Source organism: Microcebus murinus, chromosome 7 (genome assembly GCF_040939455.1).
Source record: "Microcebus murinus isolate Inina chromosome 7, M.murinus_Inina_mat1.0, whole genome shotgun sequence".
NCBI lineage: Eukaryota > Metazoa > Chordata > Mammalia > Primates > Cheirogaleidae > Microcebus > Microcebus murinus.
Genome location: NC_134110.1, coordinates 94547763 through 94571081, shown reverse-complemented (window position 1 = coordinate 94571081; position 23319 = coordinate 94547763). Strand labels below are relative to the sequence as shown.

The 23319-nt window shown below is 36.3% G+C and overlaps 1 protein-coding gene across 12 annotated transcripts in view; it reads right to left on the bottom strand.

Annotated features, from left to right (window-relative positions):
• Positions 1-23319, bottom strand: part of ASPH (aspartate beta-hydroxylase) — a 214080-nt gene that overhangs the window by 151538 nt on the left and 39223 nt on the right. For 5 of the 12 annotated variants that reach the window (XM_076005280.1, XM_076005283.1, XM_076005287.1 and 2 more), the window contains one exon: positions 799-888. In XM_076005280.1, the coding sequence (XP_075861395.1) occupies positions 799-888 (90 nt within the window). The other 7 variants (XM_076005278.1, XM_076005279.1, XM_012739753.3 and 4 more) reach the window with 4 other exon arrangements.

The following is a 23319-nucleotide window of genomic DNA, read 5'->3' as shown; positions in this document are numbered from 1 at the left end:
CTCAGAGAAACTCAATTATCTTAAAAGAAAGAAAGGAAAATATAATATTATTTAACAGTACACAGTGATAAAAATCAGCCTAAAATACAGTTCTGGACCCAGTACTTAGGCTGCAGTAAAAATGCGGTGTCATACCTAACACTTCCAATAGGTGGCGGAAAGAAACCAAAGTTTCTGAGAACTGGGTAAATGAAAAATGTGCAGAAACCAAATAGTACTTTATAATAAATATCATACCATAAATAAGAAATGATAGTACTGGATTAAAATTTAATGTACTAATTTATTAAAATATTTTGGGATTTTTCCATCCTTATGGGTCATAGGCCCGTGGGTAACTATGGAGATACTTGATCCCTGCAGATGCAAGACAGGAGGCCCTCATATAAAAAAGACTGAGAACCCACTAGACCTACTCTATTAAATCACGTGACAGATGATGACACTGGTGTGTAACGTGTGTATTTTTACTTTCAATATAATATGGTACTGTGTAGTGCTAGAATTGGAGTCAAGAAATGTAAACCTTAGATCATGATGATTCTGTGTGATCTTGGACAAAGAACAAATGTCCTGCCTAAGATTCTTTATCTCTCAAAAATTTAAATTATCCTGTGCAAATTTTTACTGGAAAAATTTTGTTTGCTATAAGATTTCAGAAGAGAAGAAAAAGTAGTTCAATATTCTGTAAAAATGTGAAATAAATTCTGGGCAAAACATGATTCTGTAAACTGCAAATGGGATACCTGTGAGGCCAAGGCACCTCCCAGTGAGACCTGGAGGAGGAAGACAACTCACCTGCCCTCACGGGAGCCTCCTCTGGGTCAGCATATGGCTCCACCTCTTCTGGTGCGACTGTTGGCTCTGAAGCAGATCTTTCTTTAAATCCTGCATTTTTTATTCAAAAGTTAACTTTTATTTTTTTGCTTTTTATTTGACATATTAATCCAGGAAAAATAATATTCTCAAACAATGAATCCACAGTGTAAGCAATGCATAGTTTCTAATACTACATGCTTAAAAACTGAAGTAGGAAAATAATAGTTCACTCATTAATTTCACATGGGCCTTTAATATCTTTGTCTCAGTTAGCCTCTCACAAAAATCATTGTTTAAATGTTCACGAATCTCTAAAACAAAGGCATGTCTAAACTTACCAAAAGAACTACAATGAGTTCAAGCTCCTCTTATGTTCATAAGTTACTAATTAATTCCTAAGTCCTGAAGTTTGAATTCAGCAATGAGGCAATTAAGATGTACTTGAACTTTCTGCTATTCAGGTACATTCCAAATTTTGATTTATACATAATTATTTATTTTTCTTGAAAAACAAAAAATGGTCCAAAATAAGAAGAAATCATATATAACTCACTATTTACAATCTTCTAAAGGTAACACTAGTAATCATGTCATTTTATAACAGCAAAAGATATGAAAAAAAGTTCCTTTTTTTAATCCTAAGGAAAATAAGACATCAGGATAAATTAACATGAAAACTAAGTTTAAAGTCAAATACCAGGCCCAGCGCGGTGGCTCACGCCTATAAATCCTAGCTCTCTGGGAGGCCCAGGCAGGCGGATTGCTCAAGGTCAGTTCAAAACCAGCCTGAGGATGAGCAAGACCCCATCTCTACTATAAATAGAAAGAAATTAATTGGCCAACTTATATAGGAAAAATTAGCCGGCCATGGTGGCACATGCCTGTAGTCCCAGCTACTCGGGAGGCTGAGGCAGTAGGATTGCTTGAGCCAGGAGTTTGAGGTTGCTGTGAGCTAGGCTGACGCCACGGCACTCAATCTAGCCTGGACAACAAAATGAGACTCTGTCTTAAAAAAAAAAAAAAGACGAAACAAGACCAGCCTAAACAACATAGTAAGATCCTGTCTCTACCAAAATAAATAAATAAATAAATAAATAATAATAATAAATAAATAAAGTCAAACACCAGTCTAAAATCCATTATGCTAAGTTAGTTCTTTGACACTTTATACATGAATCATTAAAAAATATCCTCAATTAAATACAACTATTTAGAAAACTAGGCTAGGTTCAAGAGTCTGAAGATTCCATTTACTGAACCCTGGGCTCTGTGAGATATCACGTCATTACGAATCTCATAGCAGGAGCTGTCACTAGAGGGAGCTGCTGTGCGTGCTGACAGCCTGCAGTGGAAGGGCAAGGCAGATTTGAGAGGCGGTTTTCTAATCTTAAGCACCTCTGCACAGCTCTTCACGTACTATTGTGGTCTGGAAAATTCTCATTTCAATGTCTTTCTTTTTTGCTTCTCTGTTTTTCCTTTTCATTCCCTTTTCTATCTCTCTTCATTTTTCTTTTAATGAAAAAAATACACTTCCACATTCTTCCCAAATCTTAAAAAGACAGAGACACACAGGATCCCTCTGTGTCACTTAATATATATCTCCTCTAGTTACTATTTCCAACGCTACTTCCACACAACACCTACCACTAGTAGCCCAACACGACACACACAGTTGTGTTTTACACCTTCGTGACCTCTAACTAACTGTAACACAGATTCCAAAGGGACCATACAAGATATCCACAGGTCCTCACAGTAGTTCAATTCAGGGGATGGGGGTTAGGGATGAAAGTCTAGTAAAAGACATCACATTTCAAATTCAAATTCAGGGCTGTCCTGTCTGTTGCCATTTAAAAAATCCACTCTTACATGCCTCAGTGGTTACAGGTATGGAACTGCTCATTGCCAAGTTCTGTGGAATAAGTGAATCTGTAGAATCAAGTAATTTACCTTTGCACTCTCAGTACCCCAGCTAACATCTGACACACACAGCGACTGCTCAATGCACCTGCTGGAGAGCTGAGCACCCCAGAGGCGTGACTGCTCTGCTAGGACGTGGGGGCAGAAGCTCCCTCAAGGGCCAGGGCTCTTAGGCTGCACTGGAGGAGCTTGTAGAATTAGGAAAGAGGCTCACATCAATTCTCTACTACCCTGTACCAAAGATCCATATCTCTGCTATGACGTCCACCATTTCAGTACCACGAGCCTTGTTTGCCTGGGACAGTCCCAATCATCCCAATGTCTGTTGTCCTGAAATAATTATTTCACTCTCAAAAGTACCTCAGTTTGAAGGAAAACTTATATACAGGATCATTCTTCATTAACCCTGTATGTGACAGGCTCTCAAACTATATACTCCATGGTAAAGTAAGCAATAGAATGCTTTCCTACCAAACAATAAAGATTTTAGATGCCTGAAAACCCCGTTCTTTTGGATTTTGAGAAAAGTTTCATGTGGAAAAAAAAAATTAATGCCAAAGTATTTGAGAACTACGAGTACACCAATATTCAGAATGCAATGCCCCTGAAAGTCAGCTTTCTCGAAAGCAACTAGGAGTTAAGTCTCTAAAATTGAAATTGCAAAATGTAGGGAAAACATAAAAACAAAAGCATGTAACAGCAGAAAATATTGAGCAGCTATTTTTTTTCTGTCTGAAGTGGCAGATGAATTAATTATAAGCTTATTAATACTTGGTCACAGCTATTTCCAGAGGTGAAATCAGCACAAAAATAAACAGTACTGTAAGCCTCAAAGAAGGTGAGGATTACATTAATGCATCTCCTTCCCCAGACCCCTGTAAACTTTGGAAAAATTTGCCCTTAATATAAGCTTTTATTTTGGTGTTTACAAAAAACTTTCGCTACCCAAACTCATTTTGTTTCTAAGATTTAAGGCAAAAAATAAAAATTAAATGAGAAAAAGATACACATAAGGTCAATTCACAAAGGAATGTTTTTCAAACTGGATTTATTTGAAGTACAAATGGCAAGGAAGTAACAGAGAAATAAATGTGCAAACCTGTGTTACGAAATGAGATGTACCAGTTTTGATGTTCCTAGGGTTGCATTTAAAAATCCACCACCTTACAACAGCTTGAGCAAGAAGGAAATTTGTTCTCTAACTAAACAGGAAGCGAAGAGGTAGGCTGGCTGGCTCTTGGCCCAGCTCCATCCTCCAGCCGGCCATCTGGACTCCCCTCACTGCAAGATTCTCTTTCAAACAAGATGATGTCCAGAAGCAAAAGGATCACCTTTTGCTCCGATTCTGTCTTAGGCTTGAAGAAATCTTCCTTAGAAGTTCCCAGTGGTCTTCCCTTTCAGTTTTAACAGTCAGAACTGGAACCCACTTCCATTTCTAGGCTGGCGAGCGGAACAGGATGACCACAGCTGCCTCACAGCCATCGTCTGGGGTTGCATGAATGCACGTTCACCACAATGGCCATGACGTGACTCAGAAAACAACTTTTAGTTCTTTAAATTTGGAAATTCAAAAACATTTGCATTTAATAACTATACAGTTGCTCCTCTAATTAAAAAAAGAAGCTATCAAGTGAATGAAATTAGTGCTTTAAATCAACCACTCATAGCAAATTTGATAACTGACACAGATATCTGAGCCCAGGACTAGCTTACTTTATTCACTGCTCCCCAACTACCCCTGACCATAATGGGAAAGAATCAATGTATTTCTTTAGATGAGTATGTCATAGTCGCATACTTATGGAAATGCATGTTGCATTTATTCATTCAACGAATATTTAGCACCTATTCATGCAAAGCACTGTTCTACAGTAAATGGACATACAAACAACCCTACCATCTTCCTGGGAGAGACAGCAATTTAAAAAACAAGACACATGAGCTATTTAAAGCATATGGGATAGGGACAAATGGTATGAGGAAGACTTGGGACAGGGAGGATGTTAAGGAAAGGGAGGAGTTATTTGCAATAAATTGGGGCGGGAAGGACTCACTGATAACATTTGAACAGACTCCAGAAGGAACTCAGGGATGTGGCTGTGTAAGTCACACCAGGGAAGAGCACTCCAAGTAATGGGAACACCATGTACGGTCATGCATCACTTAACAACAGGGATACGTTCTGGGAAATGTGTCAAAAAGAAGTGTGCTTTGAAATGCGTCACGGGGTAGTTCTGTCATTGTGTGAACATCAGAGTGTATCTACGCAAGCCTAGAGGGTATAGTCTATTACACGTCTAGGCTATACGGTAAAACCTATTGCTCCTGAGTTACACACCTGTACAGCATGTTCCTGTATTGAACACTGCAGGTGACTGTACAACATGGTGAGTATCTTTGTAACTGACTACATCCAAACATTAAAAAAGCGCAGTATAAAGATGGTATAATCTTATAGGACCACTATTGTATACACAGTCTGTCATTGACCAAAATGTCGTTATGTGGCACATGTCTATACAGAGTTCCTCAGCTGGACCAAGTCTGCTGCGGGGAGGTGCCAGGTGGCCAGTGCAGCAGGAGAGGAGTGAGCAGGGGTGTGAGCATCAAAAAGGCCTGGGACACCGTGTCACAGGGCTGGATTCTGAGTGCACATGAAGGACTGACTTTTCCTCAGAGTTATAAGAAAGCTGCTCCCTCAACAAAATCTGGAAGAGAATTATATATTTACTTTGGTTCATAGGATTTCATAAACCTAGCCCGTAAAAAGCTAGAAGTTTTTATAAATTAGGTTTTTATTCTTTGCTTTACTAATTCAATGGTATACAGGCTGAGGCCGGGTGAGGTAACTCACGCTTGTAATCCCAGGACTTTGGGAGCCCAAGGCCGGAGGATTGTTTGAGGACATTAGTTTGCAATCGATGGCATGCAGATTGATTAAATTTTGGTCTTACCGATCCAGGTTACTCCAGCTAGTTATTCACAAAGAGTAAGTGCTCAGGACGGCTACTGCTTCAATGGCAAGTAGTCTAGCAGTGTACACCAATATACCCCAAGAATAAGACTAACAGGTACATGAAACTTGAGAAATATTTGGGGAAATCAATACACCAGAAAGGCACACATATTAATTGACCATGCCAATCCTTGTTGCTGTTTCCGGTTTGTATAAAAAGTGAATATAGATCTTATTCAGTATACCAACAGGAGTCCCAGAATGTATCAAAACTACTAGAAACCAAAAGCTGCCCCATGATATACAGTTAAGAGCCATTCCAGATTCAAAGAATCTTTACATGACCCAAGACGGACAGATTTCCAAAAGAAGACATAAGCCAAAAAAAAATTAAACACTGCAGGACTCCAGAAAGATTGGAAGGAGTAGAATCATTTTAACATCTTGCAGCTGGGTGCAGTGGCTCACGCCTGTAATCCTAGCACTCTGGGAACCTGAGGTGGGTGAATCACTCAAGGTCAGGAGTTCAAAACCAGCCTGAGCAAGAGCGAGACCCTGTCTCTACTAAAAATATAAACAAATTAATTGGACAACTAAAAATATATAGAAAAAATTAGCCGGGCATGGTGGCACACGCCTGTAGTACCAGCTACTTGGGAGGCTGAGGCAGAAGGATTGCTCGAGCCCAGGAGTTTGAGGTTGCTGTGAGCTAGGCTGACACCAGGGCACTCTACCCCGGGCAACAGAATAAGACTGTCTTAAAAAAAAAAAAAAAAATCTTGCAAAATACAGTTAAACATGGCACAGTGTGCAGGAGCTTGGGCACTACAACCCAGCAGGCCATGTGAATTCCATCTCAACATTACCACTGCCACAACTTTGTTTTCCGGAAATACCAAAAGGGGATAACAAAAGAAAAAAACCAAAACTACCTCTGGGCTTTACAATTATGGAAGGCAGTCAATGGTTTTTGTCCATGTAAACTAATTTGAATAGATTTAATGCCATGAACATAACCAAAAGAATTTCGGAGAATATTTAGAAATAAAGCTTAATATGTTCCTAATATCCTGTAGGAGAATGATTAAATACCTTTTTCCACTGAAACATAGTTACAATGAGACTTGTAGAACTTGATATTAGAGATTAAATAGGCTTTTGTGGACGAGAGCAGAAAATCTCTAGAGACCATAAAATCACATCGATGGAAAAATGATCTCTGAATATAAAACAAACCTATAAATATGTTTATCACAATTAGATTATTAAACTTTCTCAACTGTACCATATTCTTTTTTTTTGGAGACAGAGTCTTGCTCTGTTGCCTGGGACTAGGGTGCCGTGGTGTTAGCCTAGCTCACAGCAACCTCAAACTCCTGGGCTCAAGCCATCTTTCTGCCTCAGCTTTCTGAGTAGCTGGGACTACAGGCATGCACCACCATGCCTGGCTAATTTTTTTCTATATATTTTTGGTTGGGCAATTAATTTCTTCTATTTTTTTAGCAGAGATGGGGTCTTGCTCTTGCTCAGGCTGGTTTCGAACTCCTTATCTTGAGCGACCCACCTGCCTTGGCCTCCCAGAGTGCTAGGATTACAGGCATGAGCCACCACACCCGGCCACAATTGTACAATATTCTTAAGACTACAGTTTACTTCATAATTTTTTTCTGACCTTTACGTTTTGTATGTTGTGTTTTCATGTTGAAGTAGTATCCTTTAAAAAAAAAAACTAAGCATTCTTAAGTCTTTACACATATTTAACATTTATAATTATTTTCATTTGCCCTTTCAATGATCTCAGTAGAACAAATCAGGATTCAGTACATCATTTCACAGAGACACATTCATTCCAAAGGTTAAAGGACTTAGGATTTATCTCACAAACTGTTGACAAAAGTAGGAGTAGGAATCATAGTTTCAGTGCTTCCAAATTTTTAGCCACTGACTGATAGGGCTTGGTTGAACTATTACCATTATTCTACCAAAGAAAAAGGACAACTGAGCGTCTAACAGTGTGGGGCTGCTCACGCACATGTAACATTGCTGGTTCTCACAACCACTCTCAGAGACAGGTTATTATCTCCAATTTACAAATGAGGAAAACCACCATTTCCAAGATGCATTTAACAGTGAAATATTCTGAGTAATCAATTTTCAGAATTATTACCAACAGACATTAACAGGAGAAGGAATAGTTGAGGACTGTACAGGAGAAAGAACCCAAAGTCAGGAGACATAGTCTAAGTCACCACACCCATTTCATGCAAAATGACATTACAGTTAACTTAAAATATTTAAAATTAAAAAATCATACCTGTTTACACCCTTTCTTTTTCATGGAAATGTCTATAGGGGGTCTTTATTATCTAAGTAATCATTATGATAACCTCTGAAGTCATAAAGTTGCATGGCTACACAGGTCATAATATAAAATATTTTCTATAAACCAACCACTTACGGAATTAACTCAAGCGGTCTTCCTGAGTTAACTCAAGCAATCATGTTGATTTATGTTCATTTCTTTACCAGTCTCTCATTGTGAAATATCGATAGGATCATCTACATACAATGCAAATTATCCATAAAGTAAAACTGAAAGTCTCATTAAAAAATAAAAAAGTTTCAAGAAGATGATAAGGTGATTGCAAGTGATGTTAAGAATAACTAAAATTCACACACAAAGCCCTTAAGAAATGAAACATAGAAGTTAGATGTCACAACCAATGAAGAACAGTTCAACAAGATATAAGAACTTCAAAAGAAAGTAATCTGAATATTAAAGGATAGAAAAAGATTCTTGACAAAATTGACAAGCACTCAAATATTTTCACAAAACTGACCATTTTAAAGATGACTGTGCTATTCAAATGTGTAAATGAAAATTATGCCAATAATGTCATTTTTTAAAAGCACCAAGTATCACATCGTAATGTAATTTAACTCAAAATGTTAGGGACATGAAAAATAAACTTACATTCTTTGTATTTAATTTTAATTTTTCAGATTTTCCCCAAAACTTCTGACTCCCAACTACTTGGTATTATGAAATCTTTGTCCCTGTTTTTAGATGACTTATTTAAAAATGGTAACCTTTCTAGTTTTAATCATCCCTAGAAAACAATATAAAATTGAACAATACAGAAATAACTACCTACTTCATAAAGAATGTAAAACTGAGAGTACAAGCATAATTTTAACCTATTAATCACAACAGAAAACTTATCATGTACTAAGTTTTTAGTTGAATCTTAAGTGTTAATGCAGTTGGATACTGCAGTGTGCTCTGAACTTTAAAAAAATTCAGATGAAGACTTCATTTACTGAAGGAAAGAAAAGAGAGGAAAATAAAATTAAAGGAAGAAAATAAAGCAAGTCACCATCCACAAGTGCTATTAAAACACCTTTAAATGTTTTAGTAGATGTTTGAACTCTTGAGCTGAAAGTCAAAGGAAAAATCAATAACAGAACCAAAGCATTTCAAAGAACTTTACTAAATAGCAACAATGCTTTTATGCTTATGCTGATTAGATTATTCTAAAATGTTTTCACTCATTTGCTTAGAATTTATCATTTACGTATTTTCTGCCCCCTAGCCACTGAACTTCAAAAACCAGGGTAAAAATTATAAGAATGCTCTCAGTAAATCCAATAATTCTCTGCCCTTCTGCAAGAGAGAACAAAAAAATCTGTAGAGAAAGTTGTACTTAAAATTTTGCACACACACACAAATTAATCCATTTATCTCAGCAACAAGATATAACATTTGGATATATTTTGAAAATCTTGTTAACTTTTACACGTGTGGTGACATATCTGTTTTGCTTCTTGCTCTATCCAAGTTCTCAGTCACAGCCTTCCTCTTCTTGTCCCAGAAGTCCTACATTTCATAGAGTTTGGGTAGGACTCACTCAACTCCCACCCCAAATCTCTGTGCACAGGATCCAGCCTAGGAAGACTAACCCATCCCCAACTACAAAAACAGTCACAGATGTTCACCAGGCCGATCAGAATTCTGCCAGGGACTTTTCTTCCAGAGCCATCCCAGAAAGCTGCCTCTGCACTGGGATTGGCAAACCAGAAGATGAGTCTGGGGCCTGCTGAGCGCCATTGTGGTCATCAATAGCAGCATCTCCATATAGGATAAAGTCAGGCAGAAACCTGCGGAGCCTCTATTTGGGAAGTGAGCTAGTGAGAGTTGAGAGAGCTCTGATTACAGAGCTGGAATTCACGTCTATTCACTTAAAGCCAGTGCCATCCCCCCATCAGCCAACTAAAGGAGCCAAAAAATTCCTTTTTTGGTTTACTGTGTTCTTGTAATCTATAAAAACAAGAGCTCAATCCTGACTAATCAACATATAAAACTCTAAGTCATCACATATTACAAGTTCTTTGGGCCTTAGCTCTTAAGAAATAAAATAATAGGATTAGATTAGTTAGAGATACTAGATTAGATTTTCCCCAGGATTTCCCCCTTGCTGTATAATTTTGTTAGTTTGAATTTTTGTCAACTAAACGTGTTTGATTTTTTAAAGAGTAAAAGGTACAAGCATGTAAGAAAAAGGTGCACAACACTTTTAGAAATGTTTACAATTAAATTTACTCATCTCTGACTTGAAATCATCTTTAGCCTAAAAATCTCTATTTTTTAATCTCTTTGTAGGAAAAATAACTATTTTTTCAAAATAACATCTTTGTGGCAGCACTTTTGATTCAAACAATGATTTTAAAACTGATATAAACAGTTTTATTTATTTTTAGTTGTTATAAGCATGGTGGTTTTACAAATAATCAGGCTGCTCTTCTCATTATCAACTAACAGTCATGATTAGAGATTTAAAACTACATGTACAGAACAGTATATGCCATTTGTAGAAATATATTCTTACTGAAATTTTATTTTATTAAATGTTTTCTGAGGAGCTAAATTCTGATCTTTAGTTAGATCTCAAATTTGCAATTCTTTAGAAACAGTAAACAATTATAACACAATAAAATAAGATAAATATGTCACTCAGCCAAAATAACTGAAAAACAGTTTGATATAAAATGAAAGGACATCCTAATTTGAAATAATGAAAGTCTTTCTATAACTACTCTGAGACAGTAAAGACATCACAAATAAAAATGTTCTTTTTACATCCCTTTTTATTTATGGCAATATCCAGAGTTCCCAGAGCAGTGTAGCTGGCACACAGTAGGCACAAAGTTTTTGTTAAAGGACAAGAGAAGGGCAGGGATGGGAACTGGTGGGAAAGGGAGGGGTGGCTGAGGAGAGGTCAGGGGTGAGGAGGGAGGGAAAGGAGAAAGTCAAAACTGGGGTAGGAAAGATCAGAAAAGGGGACAGATGGGGAAAGGTAGAGAAGGACCTGGGATGAGACTGAGGAAGAGGTGGCCCCCTAAAGATAGGGGTCTGGGGGGCATTGGGGAGAGAAGGAAGCACAAGAGCCTGGGGAGATACCCACAGAAGAGGAGAGGAAAACAGGGAATAGGGAAGGGAAAGGAGGGAAGAAATCAAAGGGCAAATAGAGAAAGAAGGTAACTTCTTATTTCCCTAAGAATTTAGCATAGTTGAAAGAGTTACTCTGCATAGAGATACTATTTAAAGTCTTAATATTTTTATTTACCTCCAATAGAAGTATTCAATATATTAATAAACCCATTATAATTCATAGTATACATAGACATTTATCTGACACATGATCAATAAATTAAAAATAGAAGTTAATACATATTTTATAACTTTTTTAAAAGCTTCATCCTTTAAATTTAGAATCACAGACAGTCTATTTAAATTTCAAATTTATTTGCTGAGCACCAATAAACACATTCAATGGTTAATTTACACATATTCCCCAACCAGGAAGATATGAAATTTTCTACACCTTTTAGCAACAAATCACAACAAAGAATATCATCACTTCCTGGGATGGTATGCCAGAGCTTTAGTCCTTTCTTTTCTGGTTATTTCCCTTTGCTAAGTGTGCGTGTCTGGTAGAACTTCTACTTTCCTTTCTGTCATCTTTGTCTCGGGATGCCATTTTACTAGAAATATCCTTTATATTTGTTGATTTTTTCCTATTTTCCTTGGTTTTAGCACTTTTCTCTAGGTCCACTTTCTCCTTTTCTCTGTCCTTTTTCCCCTTAGGAGACTCTTTCCTGGATATATCTGCATCAGCAATTTTCTTATCCTTCCGGTCATCCTCCTTTTCTTTCTTCCCCTTTTTTCTCTCTTCATTCTTACTTTCCTTCCTTGACTCAAGTTTCTCTTTTTCCTTCTTGAGCTCTTCTTTAGTAAGTTCTTTAACTTTCAGGTTTTCCAATCAAAGGAAAAAATGTTTATTGACAGCATCTCTTGATTCATAGAACAGCAGGTTAGTGAAAAGGTATTGTCTGTTTATCTCCTCACACACAGAAAATGCTCATTCAAAAAGTTACTTTAATTCGCTATTATTTAAGTTGGCCAAAAATAGATGCAAACCTCTATAAAATATCAACTATAAAACAAATGCTCGAAGCTGGTCACATTTTTCCAGCTTGAAATATGGTATGACTTGTCATAAAAGAAGGTTAACATGCAACATTATAAAAATGAGTGCATCCAGAACGGTAGTACTTTACACAAAGTGCCAACAATTCACACTTCATAACTATAATGACATAATTAAAGGAACATTGGCAATACAAGAATTTTTCATAACTTGTAAGTTCACATATAAGGATAATTTTAAAAAAGCTTTAGCTCAAAGAAAACATTGCACCCTGTATCCATCGTATCCAATATCCCAAAATATTGTAAAATATTTGCTTACAATCCTTGAAAACACAAATATGTGCAAGTGAAAATTAAGTATCATTTAATTTTCAGCTAACTAAGCAAAAAACAATTTTAATGTGTATGAAATTTTAAAATCAATCTATAATGTTTAAAATGACAAATTAGAATTTTCTGCTTATATTCAATATCATGAAATTAGTATTCCTTTAAGTATGCTTCCCTGTTAGTTTATGTAGAGCCAATCAAGCCAACACATGTCTTCCATGTTTATAGGGGTGAGAGAGCAATTAAATAGAACTCACAGCTAATTCCAAATCTCATGGAAGATACTGCTTTCAACTTGCTTTGTATAAAGTTTAACAGAGCAGTCAGCAAAAGCTCTGAATTTCATCTGTTTGCACTCTTGCTAGGAAATCGTAAGGTAAAGTGTTTACTGTACAATGCAGCATTTAAGCAGCAACAAAGAAAATTAAAGATTTCTTTAATGTAATAAAATGCGGAAGATGTTTTTACGCATGAAAATCATGTAAAACTCACATAGCACAAAACATTATTCAATATGAGCATCAGATTTATGGTACTCACTAAAAGCAGCATTGTATCTTTCTAGGAAGTTTAATAAACCTTGACTAACCAACAAAAATATCATATAGGGTTTCTCTATTAACTAAACTTCCTGGTGATCAATGAGGAAATTCTTCAGTTCCTCCTGAAAACCTTTTTCCAGTAAGAATACAGAATATTATTCATTCAGAATCATCCTCCGAGTCTTCATTCTGCTTCACTGCTGTTTGTATGGTAAGATAGATAATGGCATTGCAAAAGGGTAAAATGATTGTGCAATGCTATCAGATCTTATTCTGCAAACCGTTTTTAAAAAATTAAATCCTTAATGTTTAATTTGCCTGTCTAGATCAAGAAAGAAAATTACACCTTATTGGCATTTATTTCATCACATTTATGTAAAAATAAAACAGTAAACACTGTTTTCTTTTCAGGAATTATTCAGGTGGGATACAAGGTTAAAACATAAAATTTCCTAATCTTAAAATACAAATCACAAAACCCTGAAAATCACACAATGAAAGTCTCACCTGTTCATACTTCACACACACATACATACCCAAAAACACACACACACAAATCCCACAAACAATATGCCAAGCACTTGAATTGAACACTTACAAGAATGTTGCAAGTTTATAAAGAAAATCATGCACATCCCCATGCCCTTCTCTACAAAGGACACAATTATTTACATATGAACAGGAAAAATCAAGGGATATAAAGTAGGCTGTTGAGCTGCTAGTCTATACATAATAGTTGACAGGTATAATAATTTTTAATGAATTAAAATACAAAACACAGCAAATTCTATACCAATGTAATACACTGCTCCAGATTATATACTTAAGTTTTCATTTTATTGAAAACTACTACACCTTTGATACACTAACTTTTATTGTGCTCTAAGACAGACTGTCATGAGAGCTTTTGGAGAAATAAAATCAATCACTGATGACTTCATCTTTTTCCCAGCAGTAATTCAAATAGTAACTCAAATTAAGAAAGGTTTTAGGGAGCAAGATAGGCTGTGTATACGTAAAGTTAACATATATAACAAATACATGATATTGGTATAATATATACGTTCTTAAAGACTGTTACAAAGTTCTGATAACATGAAATGGAAATTACTTAAAATTATAGGCTTGAGGCCAAAAATTCTTCAATGACATCTTAACAAAACTACTTATAACCTAAGGTGCACCCAAAGACAGACCACAAAGCGATGTTTAGCATTAGTAGCTACATTTACATAACATACTCAGAGAATGTCATGCATTTTCAAGCATTAAACTGGATTCACTCAAGGCTAATTTGAAAAATAGGAAATACCTTTAGCCTTAGCTTTTCTTTTGGCTACCCCACCAGGTCCTTCTGTTGGTATTTACAAGATGAAAATAGGTTATGAACAGAAAATGTTCAAGGAATTCAAACATAAGTATCTATAAAATAGTTAAAATTGATGCCTCTATGAAACAAATTAAGTTACTTAAATTTACCAATAAAAATATTCCTTCAACATACAAGTTACAAGTGTCTATTACTTATATGTCACTTTAAAGCTTTACTGTCACTATTTATAACAGATAAATGCATTGTAATCAGCCTGTGATTTAATCATCCTCACAACTAGCCTTAGATCTTTAAGAATTGTTGGCATTAGAAATGCCTGCTATCACCAAAAATGGCATTTTATTCTTTATTCTTCTTGGGTCACAGATGACTAATTACAAACACTGTAGTGAACGACCAAGGACCTTACTTCACTACACAACCACATATGTCATCCAAATAGGGATAGCATATTTTGATAGAATTTTTGTCTTTACTGTTTGACAAATTATTATTTTTCCCCATCATTCCAATTTTTTTTTTTTTAAATCACACAAGTAAGAATGACACTATTATGTAGATACGTATTAACTTTTTCACTCTAAACACTTTCCAACAGCTTTCCTCTCTTGGCAAATGAAAAGTTCTGATAATGGATTTACTGTTGACCTTCTAATAAACATCAATGCCACAGGGTGCTCTAAGAGCACTCTTATTCCAACCGTGCTGTACTCAGCATCCCACTCACCTGATCTTCCCAATTCTATCTTCTGGCCACATAAATGCTGTTTTATATTCACGTGCTGACAAACCTTCTGAAGTGGCATTCTAAGTTGCCAATCCATTTCTCAGGCATATTAGAGCTAGAAGTGCAGGATATAGGCAGCACCATTCACATCCTGCCTCTCAACAACTAAGGTCTCAGGTGGGGTCACAAGGAAGCCCTCCAAGCCATCTGACATTCATTCCTGCTGTAAACTGTAGAACCCATTCTGTATGTTTCTCAAAACCATAAACAAACTCCCCCTTGCACTGTAAGATGTTTGTAACTCCTGTTATGTTGTTCTAATCATCCTTTATTCCTAAATTCCCTTCTTTATTCATTTGTTTCTATCAAATGAGGTAACCCATTTGAAAATGTCAATTTATCTTGGTTAAAAACATTACCATCACCATTCTTCAACAAAGTATTATTATATCTTACCACTGACTACATAAAAAAAGAAACATGTGACTCACCGTTTTCACGTGGCCGTATCCAATTACTTGAAATACACAGACAACCATAACCAGTGTGTGTGTGTGTGTGTGTGTGTGTGTGTGTGTGTATTACAATTATTTTCTAGATATTTGATTCTTTCCTAAACTCTGCCAAAAACAGCATACTACTGAATGTTATTTTGGACCACTCTCCACTAAAGTTTATCTCAGAATAAAATATCAAACCTATTCATGTAATACCAACTTTTAAATACGTAAGTATTATTCAGTGTGTAAAAGATATTAGCATAAAGCATTAAATTACACATTTAAGACTGCTAACATCCCCCTTTCTGATGCCTGCATGGTCACCCCACGGCAGGTCCAGATTTTCCTGTTAAAAAGCAGAGTGACAAAAACCAGACTGCCCCACCCCCACCCCACCAGTATGCTCTAGTTAAAAAGAGCTGATGAAAAGGCTAGAGCTAACTTTTGTCATGAATCAGCCAAAACATTAGATAACATCATATTAGTAGTGAAACATAAAACAATAATGAGTACTGTGCTTTATTTTAAACTTTTCCATCGCTTCTCGGCCTTTTGGCTAAGATCAAGTGTATTTTAAACTTTTCCAGTTTGGGTATAAATCCTTACAGTGATGCAAACTAACAGAGCACAACGCATCATATAAAATTCCAAAGTATCGTCTAATGCTAGATTTTCTGAACTTAAAAAATATAGTCAATAATTTTTCAGTATTCTTGACATCGTAAAGACTGAGCTAATCATTTGAACAATCACTATATTCAGTCTCTGAAGGAAAGTGTACACAAAAAGAAAACATAACACCCCAAACAGGAAGTTATCAAAGGAGCCCCAAGTAACAATGAAACATAAGGAAGTCAAGAAAATGCGGTGTTCTAAAAGTGAAATGATCAGTTTTAGGAAAGAAGGCCTGAACAAAAGTTTAGGACACTACTGAATTAAGTCAGTCACTAAATGCCCCCTAAAGTTCTTCAGATTACAGTTTGCAAGTAGTAAAGAAGATGGTCACACCGCAATGATGAGAAACACAGGTGGAAAGAAAGGTGCTCAACAAGGCTTCCCTCATCTCCTTAGAAGAAAACTGATTGCACATGGACTCTCCCAAGATTCTGAGGGGCAGAAAAGAAACAAAGTTTTGAAGGATTTTATCTGCACTTGAGTACTTTGAAGTAAAGGAAACACGGGCATGTCTACAATAAAAAGAAGCTGAGGGCCGGGTGTAGTGGCTCACGCCTGTAATCCTACACTCTGGGAGGCCAAGGCTAGAGGACCACGTGAGCTCAGGAGTTTGAGACCAGCCTGAACAAGACCAAGACCCTGTCTCTACTAAAAATAGAAAGAAATTAGCTGGGCAACTAAAAATATATAGAAAAAATAAGTTGGGCATGGTGGCACATGCCTGTAGTCCCAGCTACTCGGGAAGCTGAGGCAGAAGGATCGCTTGAGCCCAGGAGTTTGAGGTTGCTGTGAGCTAGGCTGACGCCACAGCACTCTAGCTCAGACAACAGAGTGAGACGCTGTCTCAAAAAAAAAAAAAAAAAAAAAAAAAAAAGCAGCAGCAGCTAGCTGAATAGTGAGAGAGGGAAAGAGTAATGAGGTCAGAAGGAGAAGGAACAGGCACAGGCAAAGGGTAAGCTTTGGAAACCAGATGCTGCAATGTCTGAGAAAATGGGGAATGAATGAGGAGATGATAGCTTAAAAAAAATTCTGAGATGGTAATGTCATGAAAAGAAGAGAGAAGATAATGGAACCTGAACCAGAGTTGAGTATTTCTGGAAAGCAGAAAGCAAAATCATCCCTACAGAGGAATAAAACAGCCCAGGAAGATGGGAGAGTGTAGAAAGGGTTTAGAGTACCCACTAAAGAGAGTGGCAATCAGAACAGCAAGTGCCCCAGAGTTTCAATTCAGGTAACTTCATGACAGATCTTTTTCCAGCAATGATGTGAAGTGCAGTGGTCAGGAAGGGGGTCAGTGGTAATCCAGGGTTAGTGACATGTAGGGAGAAAAACCATGACTCTGGGGGCATTAGAGAAGAGCTCTCAGAGAAAACCACAAGGTATATAAGACCCGCTTTTCTATTCTTTGTAATTCTTGACAGAATTCAGTTCTATTATTTCTAACTATGGTTGACGTGGACACTCCCTGCAATGCCAAAAATCAACAAGCATGCTTGTTTTTCTTCTTTGCTCTCTTTCCTACATAGTGTTTGAGGTGGGGTTGGGGTGCGGAAGAACAATTCCATCTAACAAAAAAATTCATGAAACACAGTGGCTCTTTATAAATACTTTCCACGTAGTATGGAGAAAATGCTATCAATTAAAGCTGAAAGGGAAGCATCTTGGTATTCTGTGATCCATTCGGATAAAAGTTTTTACTGACAGAATGCATTCCAATTGAAGGCAGTCATCAAAGAAGCATAAGCATGTAGTTAAACTCAAAGAGAATGGCAAAAAGGCACCACCGTGTTGTATACTTTCTTTTCACACTTGTATGTTTATTCTGATGGTTTTAAAGGTCATTATTATTAATAGCTTAGGTGACAAAAATTTGAAAAAAGCAGGCCTTATATGTTCCCCTTAGAACAAATTGCCTAAAGATACTTTATGCTATTTTGGCAACTGCCTCAAAGCCACTATCCCACAAGCATTTTCAAAATGAAATGTTCTCTCTGAAACTAAAATGTCTGAATCATTAAGCCAAAGGCTGGATCAGTGGCTCCACTGCATGCAACAGATGTGATTTAAGAAGACTGGCCCCATTACAGACACCCAAGTAGCTACTGCAAACTTACAGTCAGCTTTAGAATCAGTTGTGTGGACATCACCTCTCGCCCAGGTCATTTTGGCCACTCTCACAGTTGCTGGTGAGACCTACGGTCACTCTGAGCTGCAGTTTCTCATCTTCCTCTTTCCTGCACTGGAACATCACAATCTTTTCACCATTTACTACACACAGCAAAATGAGGCCCCAAATGTCTAAGTAAAATGGTCCTCTGAGCTAGGCAGACTTCGCTCCAGATTTCTAGTCTTGGTAAAATGCATTTCAGGAAACTACACCAATTTCCTTTTTATTTTTAAATAGATGTAATGATAATACTATGGAAATTTTTATCTTAAAAAAAGAAAGCAAAAACCCACCAACCCTCTATGATAAGTGGGAAGGGAGGATCAGAACGTAAGAGAACTGCAAGAAAGAACAGGAAGGGTTTGCATCCAGAGACTGAGCATTTGAACAAAGCAAAATGTGGGTTCAAATACAAATGAGATATTGGAAAGGTCAACTGAAGACCTTTGTTAGCATGTATCAGATTGTTGTATGAACTTCAAAATGTCACTTCCCGATCCCTGCAAAAAGAAATAGTCTAATTTTATCACTTATTTAATCTGGTTAAAAAAGAAAACTTAGTATTTTATTATGCAATGAAGGGCTCCTGAGGCTCTCACTCATCAGGACTAAGACCAGCATGTATTTAATGAATATCATATGTGGCACTCAGCTTTAAAGAGGGATTTAAATAAAACCTAAGACCTGATTCCTAGATTCAAGGAGTCCATAAGTGAGCTAACATCTACTCCTAAGTATTATACGGTTATCTCAACAAATAATAGAGGCAGACAATTCAGCATACTTATTCCATCAATCAACTTAAAAAAATAAAGTCTGAGTCAGTGAGTTTCTTGTAAGTGTCCCAAATATGCATTGTGATCAAAGAGGATTCCATAGTCAAATCACAGAAAACTTCCCGTATGTTTTATAGGTGTACGGAGCTAGCCCAGAGTCTTACTCAGAAGAGGGTCACTGAGCATCAACCCCCAAATGGTATAACTGTCAAGTGATCAAACTAAGAACAACTGGCTGTGCTAGATCTGCTTCTGATAATTCCCCAATGTTACATCAGGACAGACAAGGAAACACTGTGTTCTGCGTATCTAACTATAAATAAAAACAAACTAGAAATCAAACAGATAAAAGTTTTTCTTACATATCTGACACAGCTCTATAAGACAGGGAGGTAATTTCTAGAAGAAAAGAATCAAGGACAAGACGACAAAGCAGGCATTCCATTATGCCCTGGGCACTGAGGCGCCGGTGGGATTCCCACCCACGGCCAGTGAGCAGCCAGCCAGCCTCAGGGACTGGGTGGCATCAGCACCCTGAAGTCACTTCTCCACCGGACGGACACACACCACTCACGTCCCAGAGAAAATCAGGCAGAAAGAAGCCAAAGTGCTGAGAAGAACCCCCAGAGTGTCACTGCCTTGTTTCTGTGCCAAACTCCAGAGAACCCGGGGCCTTCCCAACTAGAGAAATGTCAGCACACCTGAAGAAGCAAGAATATGAGGGAACATCGCCACGTCTCAATACAGAGCACATTTGCAGGGTTTCTTTGTTCAAAACTGAAAAAGCACAGAGTAAATATAGTACAACTTAAAATTCCATAACTATAAATAAATATTCAAATGTAGAGGATATAATTTTGTCTTTTTAAGTTAGTTCCTTTGTTTAAAAGACATGAGCTAGAAAAATATTATGAAACAGGAAAGTATGGAAAAAAAACCCTTAGAAAATTAAGAATTATAACATACAATAAATAAAACTTAAGCAAAATAATTTTGATTAGCTTCAAGACACCTTCTACCACACTTTTACAAACAACTTTATTTTCTCTCTCACACACACAAAAAGCCTTATGCACAAATTGAAGGAAGTCACAGAAGTCAGGGGTTCATCAGCTGTCTGTATTTTTACCCTCATCAGAGACTTTTCAAAGGGGCTAGTCGGAGGTAGTACAAAACAAATAGCAAATTATTATCTCACCTTCTTGTTTTTCACTTACAATAATAAAGCATAATTAATTTCTGTACATAAAATGTGCATTAGTGTCATGACAAAAAAAAGCCTGATGAGAAATTAATAAATCCAAACATTTTTAACACACAAATCACTGCTTAAAAACTTATCAAATATCTTCTAGTGTTAGTAGTAATGATACATTAATAGGATGGCTTTAAAAAATATATTCCAGACACGTGGCCAAGTGAATTTCATTCAGCGGGGCCTAAGATTATTTTTGAATTTAAACCTAATGAACTCTGATATTTCCCAGTACTCAAATTCAAAGTAGAAGACACAATAAATATGGACTATGGCTAAATAAACTTTCAGAAAGATTATTACATGATAGATACTCTTTTGTTGCAGAACATTCTATTAAATGACGGCTTAGCTGGAGTGCTTGACTACTTGAAAATCAGAGGCTTTTGGTTGTTGGAAACATTAACAGAGTATAACATATTTCCTGAATAATAAAACCAAGACAAATTAGAGTTTTAATAGCCATTTAAACTTTAGGAGATCACTGTCCAGTGTACCACATGTATATCCGTGTCCAAAAGTAGCTATGAATGTCTGTTTTTTAATAAGATCAGCAAATTGGACAGTCATCCCTGACACACATAAGTAGCAGGCAGAGGGCATGGATTTCCTGTGGTTTGATTTGAGATTTTTTACTTTCAGGCTATCATTATGATAACCTACAAGAGTGATCTCTAACAAAGAAACTAAATTTGTCACATCCTCCTTAGAATAAATGGATGAATGGTCCACTTACTGAAAATAATTTGATCAAATATAGAAAAACAAGAAATATTTGAAAAGTAGATATTATTATAGTTCAATGTCAAAAAAAATGCAAACATTTTCAGATTATAAGCTCTAGGGAGAAGCAAGGTAAGCAAAATTTTAGAGAAGCTCAAAAGAGACTTAAAAACACAAAGCAGCACACCTTCAAAGAGTAACAGAAAACAAAAGGTCTTAGTCCTTACCCTTTTTTAGGCTTTAAGAGCTTTGCTTTAGGGGGGAAATGGGTGAAATCTCGTTTTAGGAAATGCAGTTTGTATATAGCTGATACAATGGTTTTTATTATTATTGAAGCAATACTGAACTCATTTTTAAAAAACTGATTTAAAGATGTTTTTAAGATTTTCTAACAGGAAAAAATTATTTTCCTAAAATAGAATCGCCACATAATAAATTTAATTTAGAATTCTAAAAATCACATCATATCGGAGCCAAAATTGATAACAAATTAATAAGTTAATGAAGGAAAAAAATGGAAAAAGACTTTATTTAGGATGAATAATTTTAATATGTACAACATTACTTAAAATACATATTCACATATTCCTTCTCATGTAATATGCCTACCTTAAAAAAATACAAATTACTTTGTCTGGATGTATATTTGGAAATGAAATTAAAAATAAATTTTGCTTTCATAGACAGAAAAATTTTATACTACTATCTGAATACAGTAAGTTAACTACCCTAAGGCAAAAACATGGAGTTATTTTTAAATTATCTTAAAAGCACCATTAATACAGAATTTTACATTGAAATTTGTATGGACCTATCTGACAAGTCAGTGAACCTAAAGAAATCACAATAAAAAATACCAGCTTTGTAAAGAATCTTCATTTTATACATCAGTCATGTTAGGGATCAACAGAGAAGCATTTAACTTATGAATCATGCCAGAAATATTTTTTGTGAGTCCATTAGAATCATCTTAATTAATAGTGTTAGTAAGACAAGCATGAAGGGTTAACCACAACACAATTTGCTACTGTTAAGTTTCCAAATGTAGTTCAATAAATACATAAGTTGAAACAAAATGATACAGAAACCAATTATACCACCAGGAACATCAATTTCAATGTACTTTGTAGACAACTACAAGAGTGAGGAATGCCACTTTCTTCACTGGAAGTGGGGGAGCAGAGCAAGGGACTAGCTAACAGCTGCACTGGGCAAGATCACAAGGTTGGCTTTTACCGTAAGATCACAACTGCCCCACTGCACATTAAGCCCTGCATAAGCAAAGGAAAGAAAAGGAAAAGGACACTGCTTCAGGTGTTCATCGGCCAATGACTTCAGACCCTGAATCAAAGTTACTGGTTATGTAAATCCAATATGACACAAGTCTTTCCCTGAACCCCTTCATTCTGTGACGTACCATCAACACCATCTGTGGTTTCGCTTTCTTCTTCTTCTTCTTCTAGCATTTCAAAAGGAGTCATTATATCATAGAGAAATGAGAGGAAACCATAAAACCAATCTGAACTCTCCTCTGCTAAAATATTAAGGACTTCCTCAAGGGAATCAATATTTTCATTACTGCCATCTTTGGTCAGGCCTACATAAGAATAAAGGAAGAGAGAAAGAGAAAATAAGGAGAGTAGTTAGGTGGAAAAAAGAAGTTGAGGAAGAGCGATCTCAAAAAGGATGTGCATCATGGTCGCAGAAGTTTACAGAAAAGACACTTAGGAAAATAAAGAAGTCAATTAAAATGCACACCTTACAATTAACTCTCAATCACGTGTACCAAAAGACAGCCTCGGTTTGACCAATTCTCCCATTCCTGCCAGCCCCTAACCAAGTTTGCCTTTCTCTCATCAGAGTCTGGAGTTGAAAACTTGACAAAATTGTATCAGCCAAAATCAACACATGGTAATCGGTTGACAATAGGGGAAGAGCAAATAAAAGCAGTATTGAGAAAATATATATATATGCTTCTGACAGCTTTCAGGTTTGCTCAGTTACCAACTAGATATTATTGAGAGTTGGTTATACCAAAGTTTATTTATATATGTGTGTGTATATATAGTTAATATATATGTATGTCTGCATGTATATTTGTACACA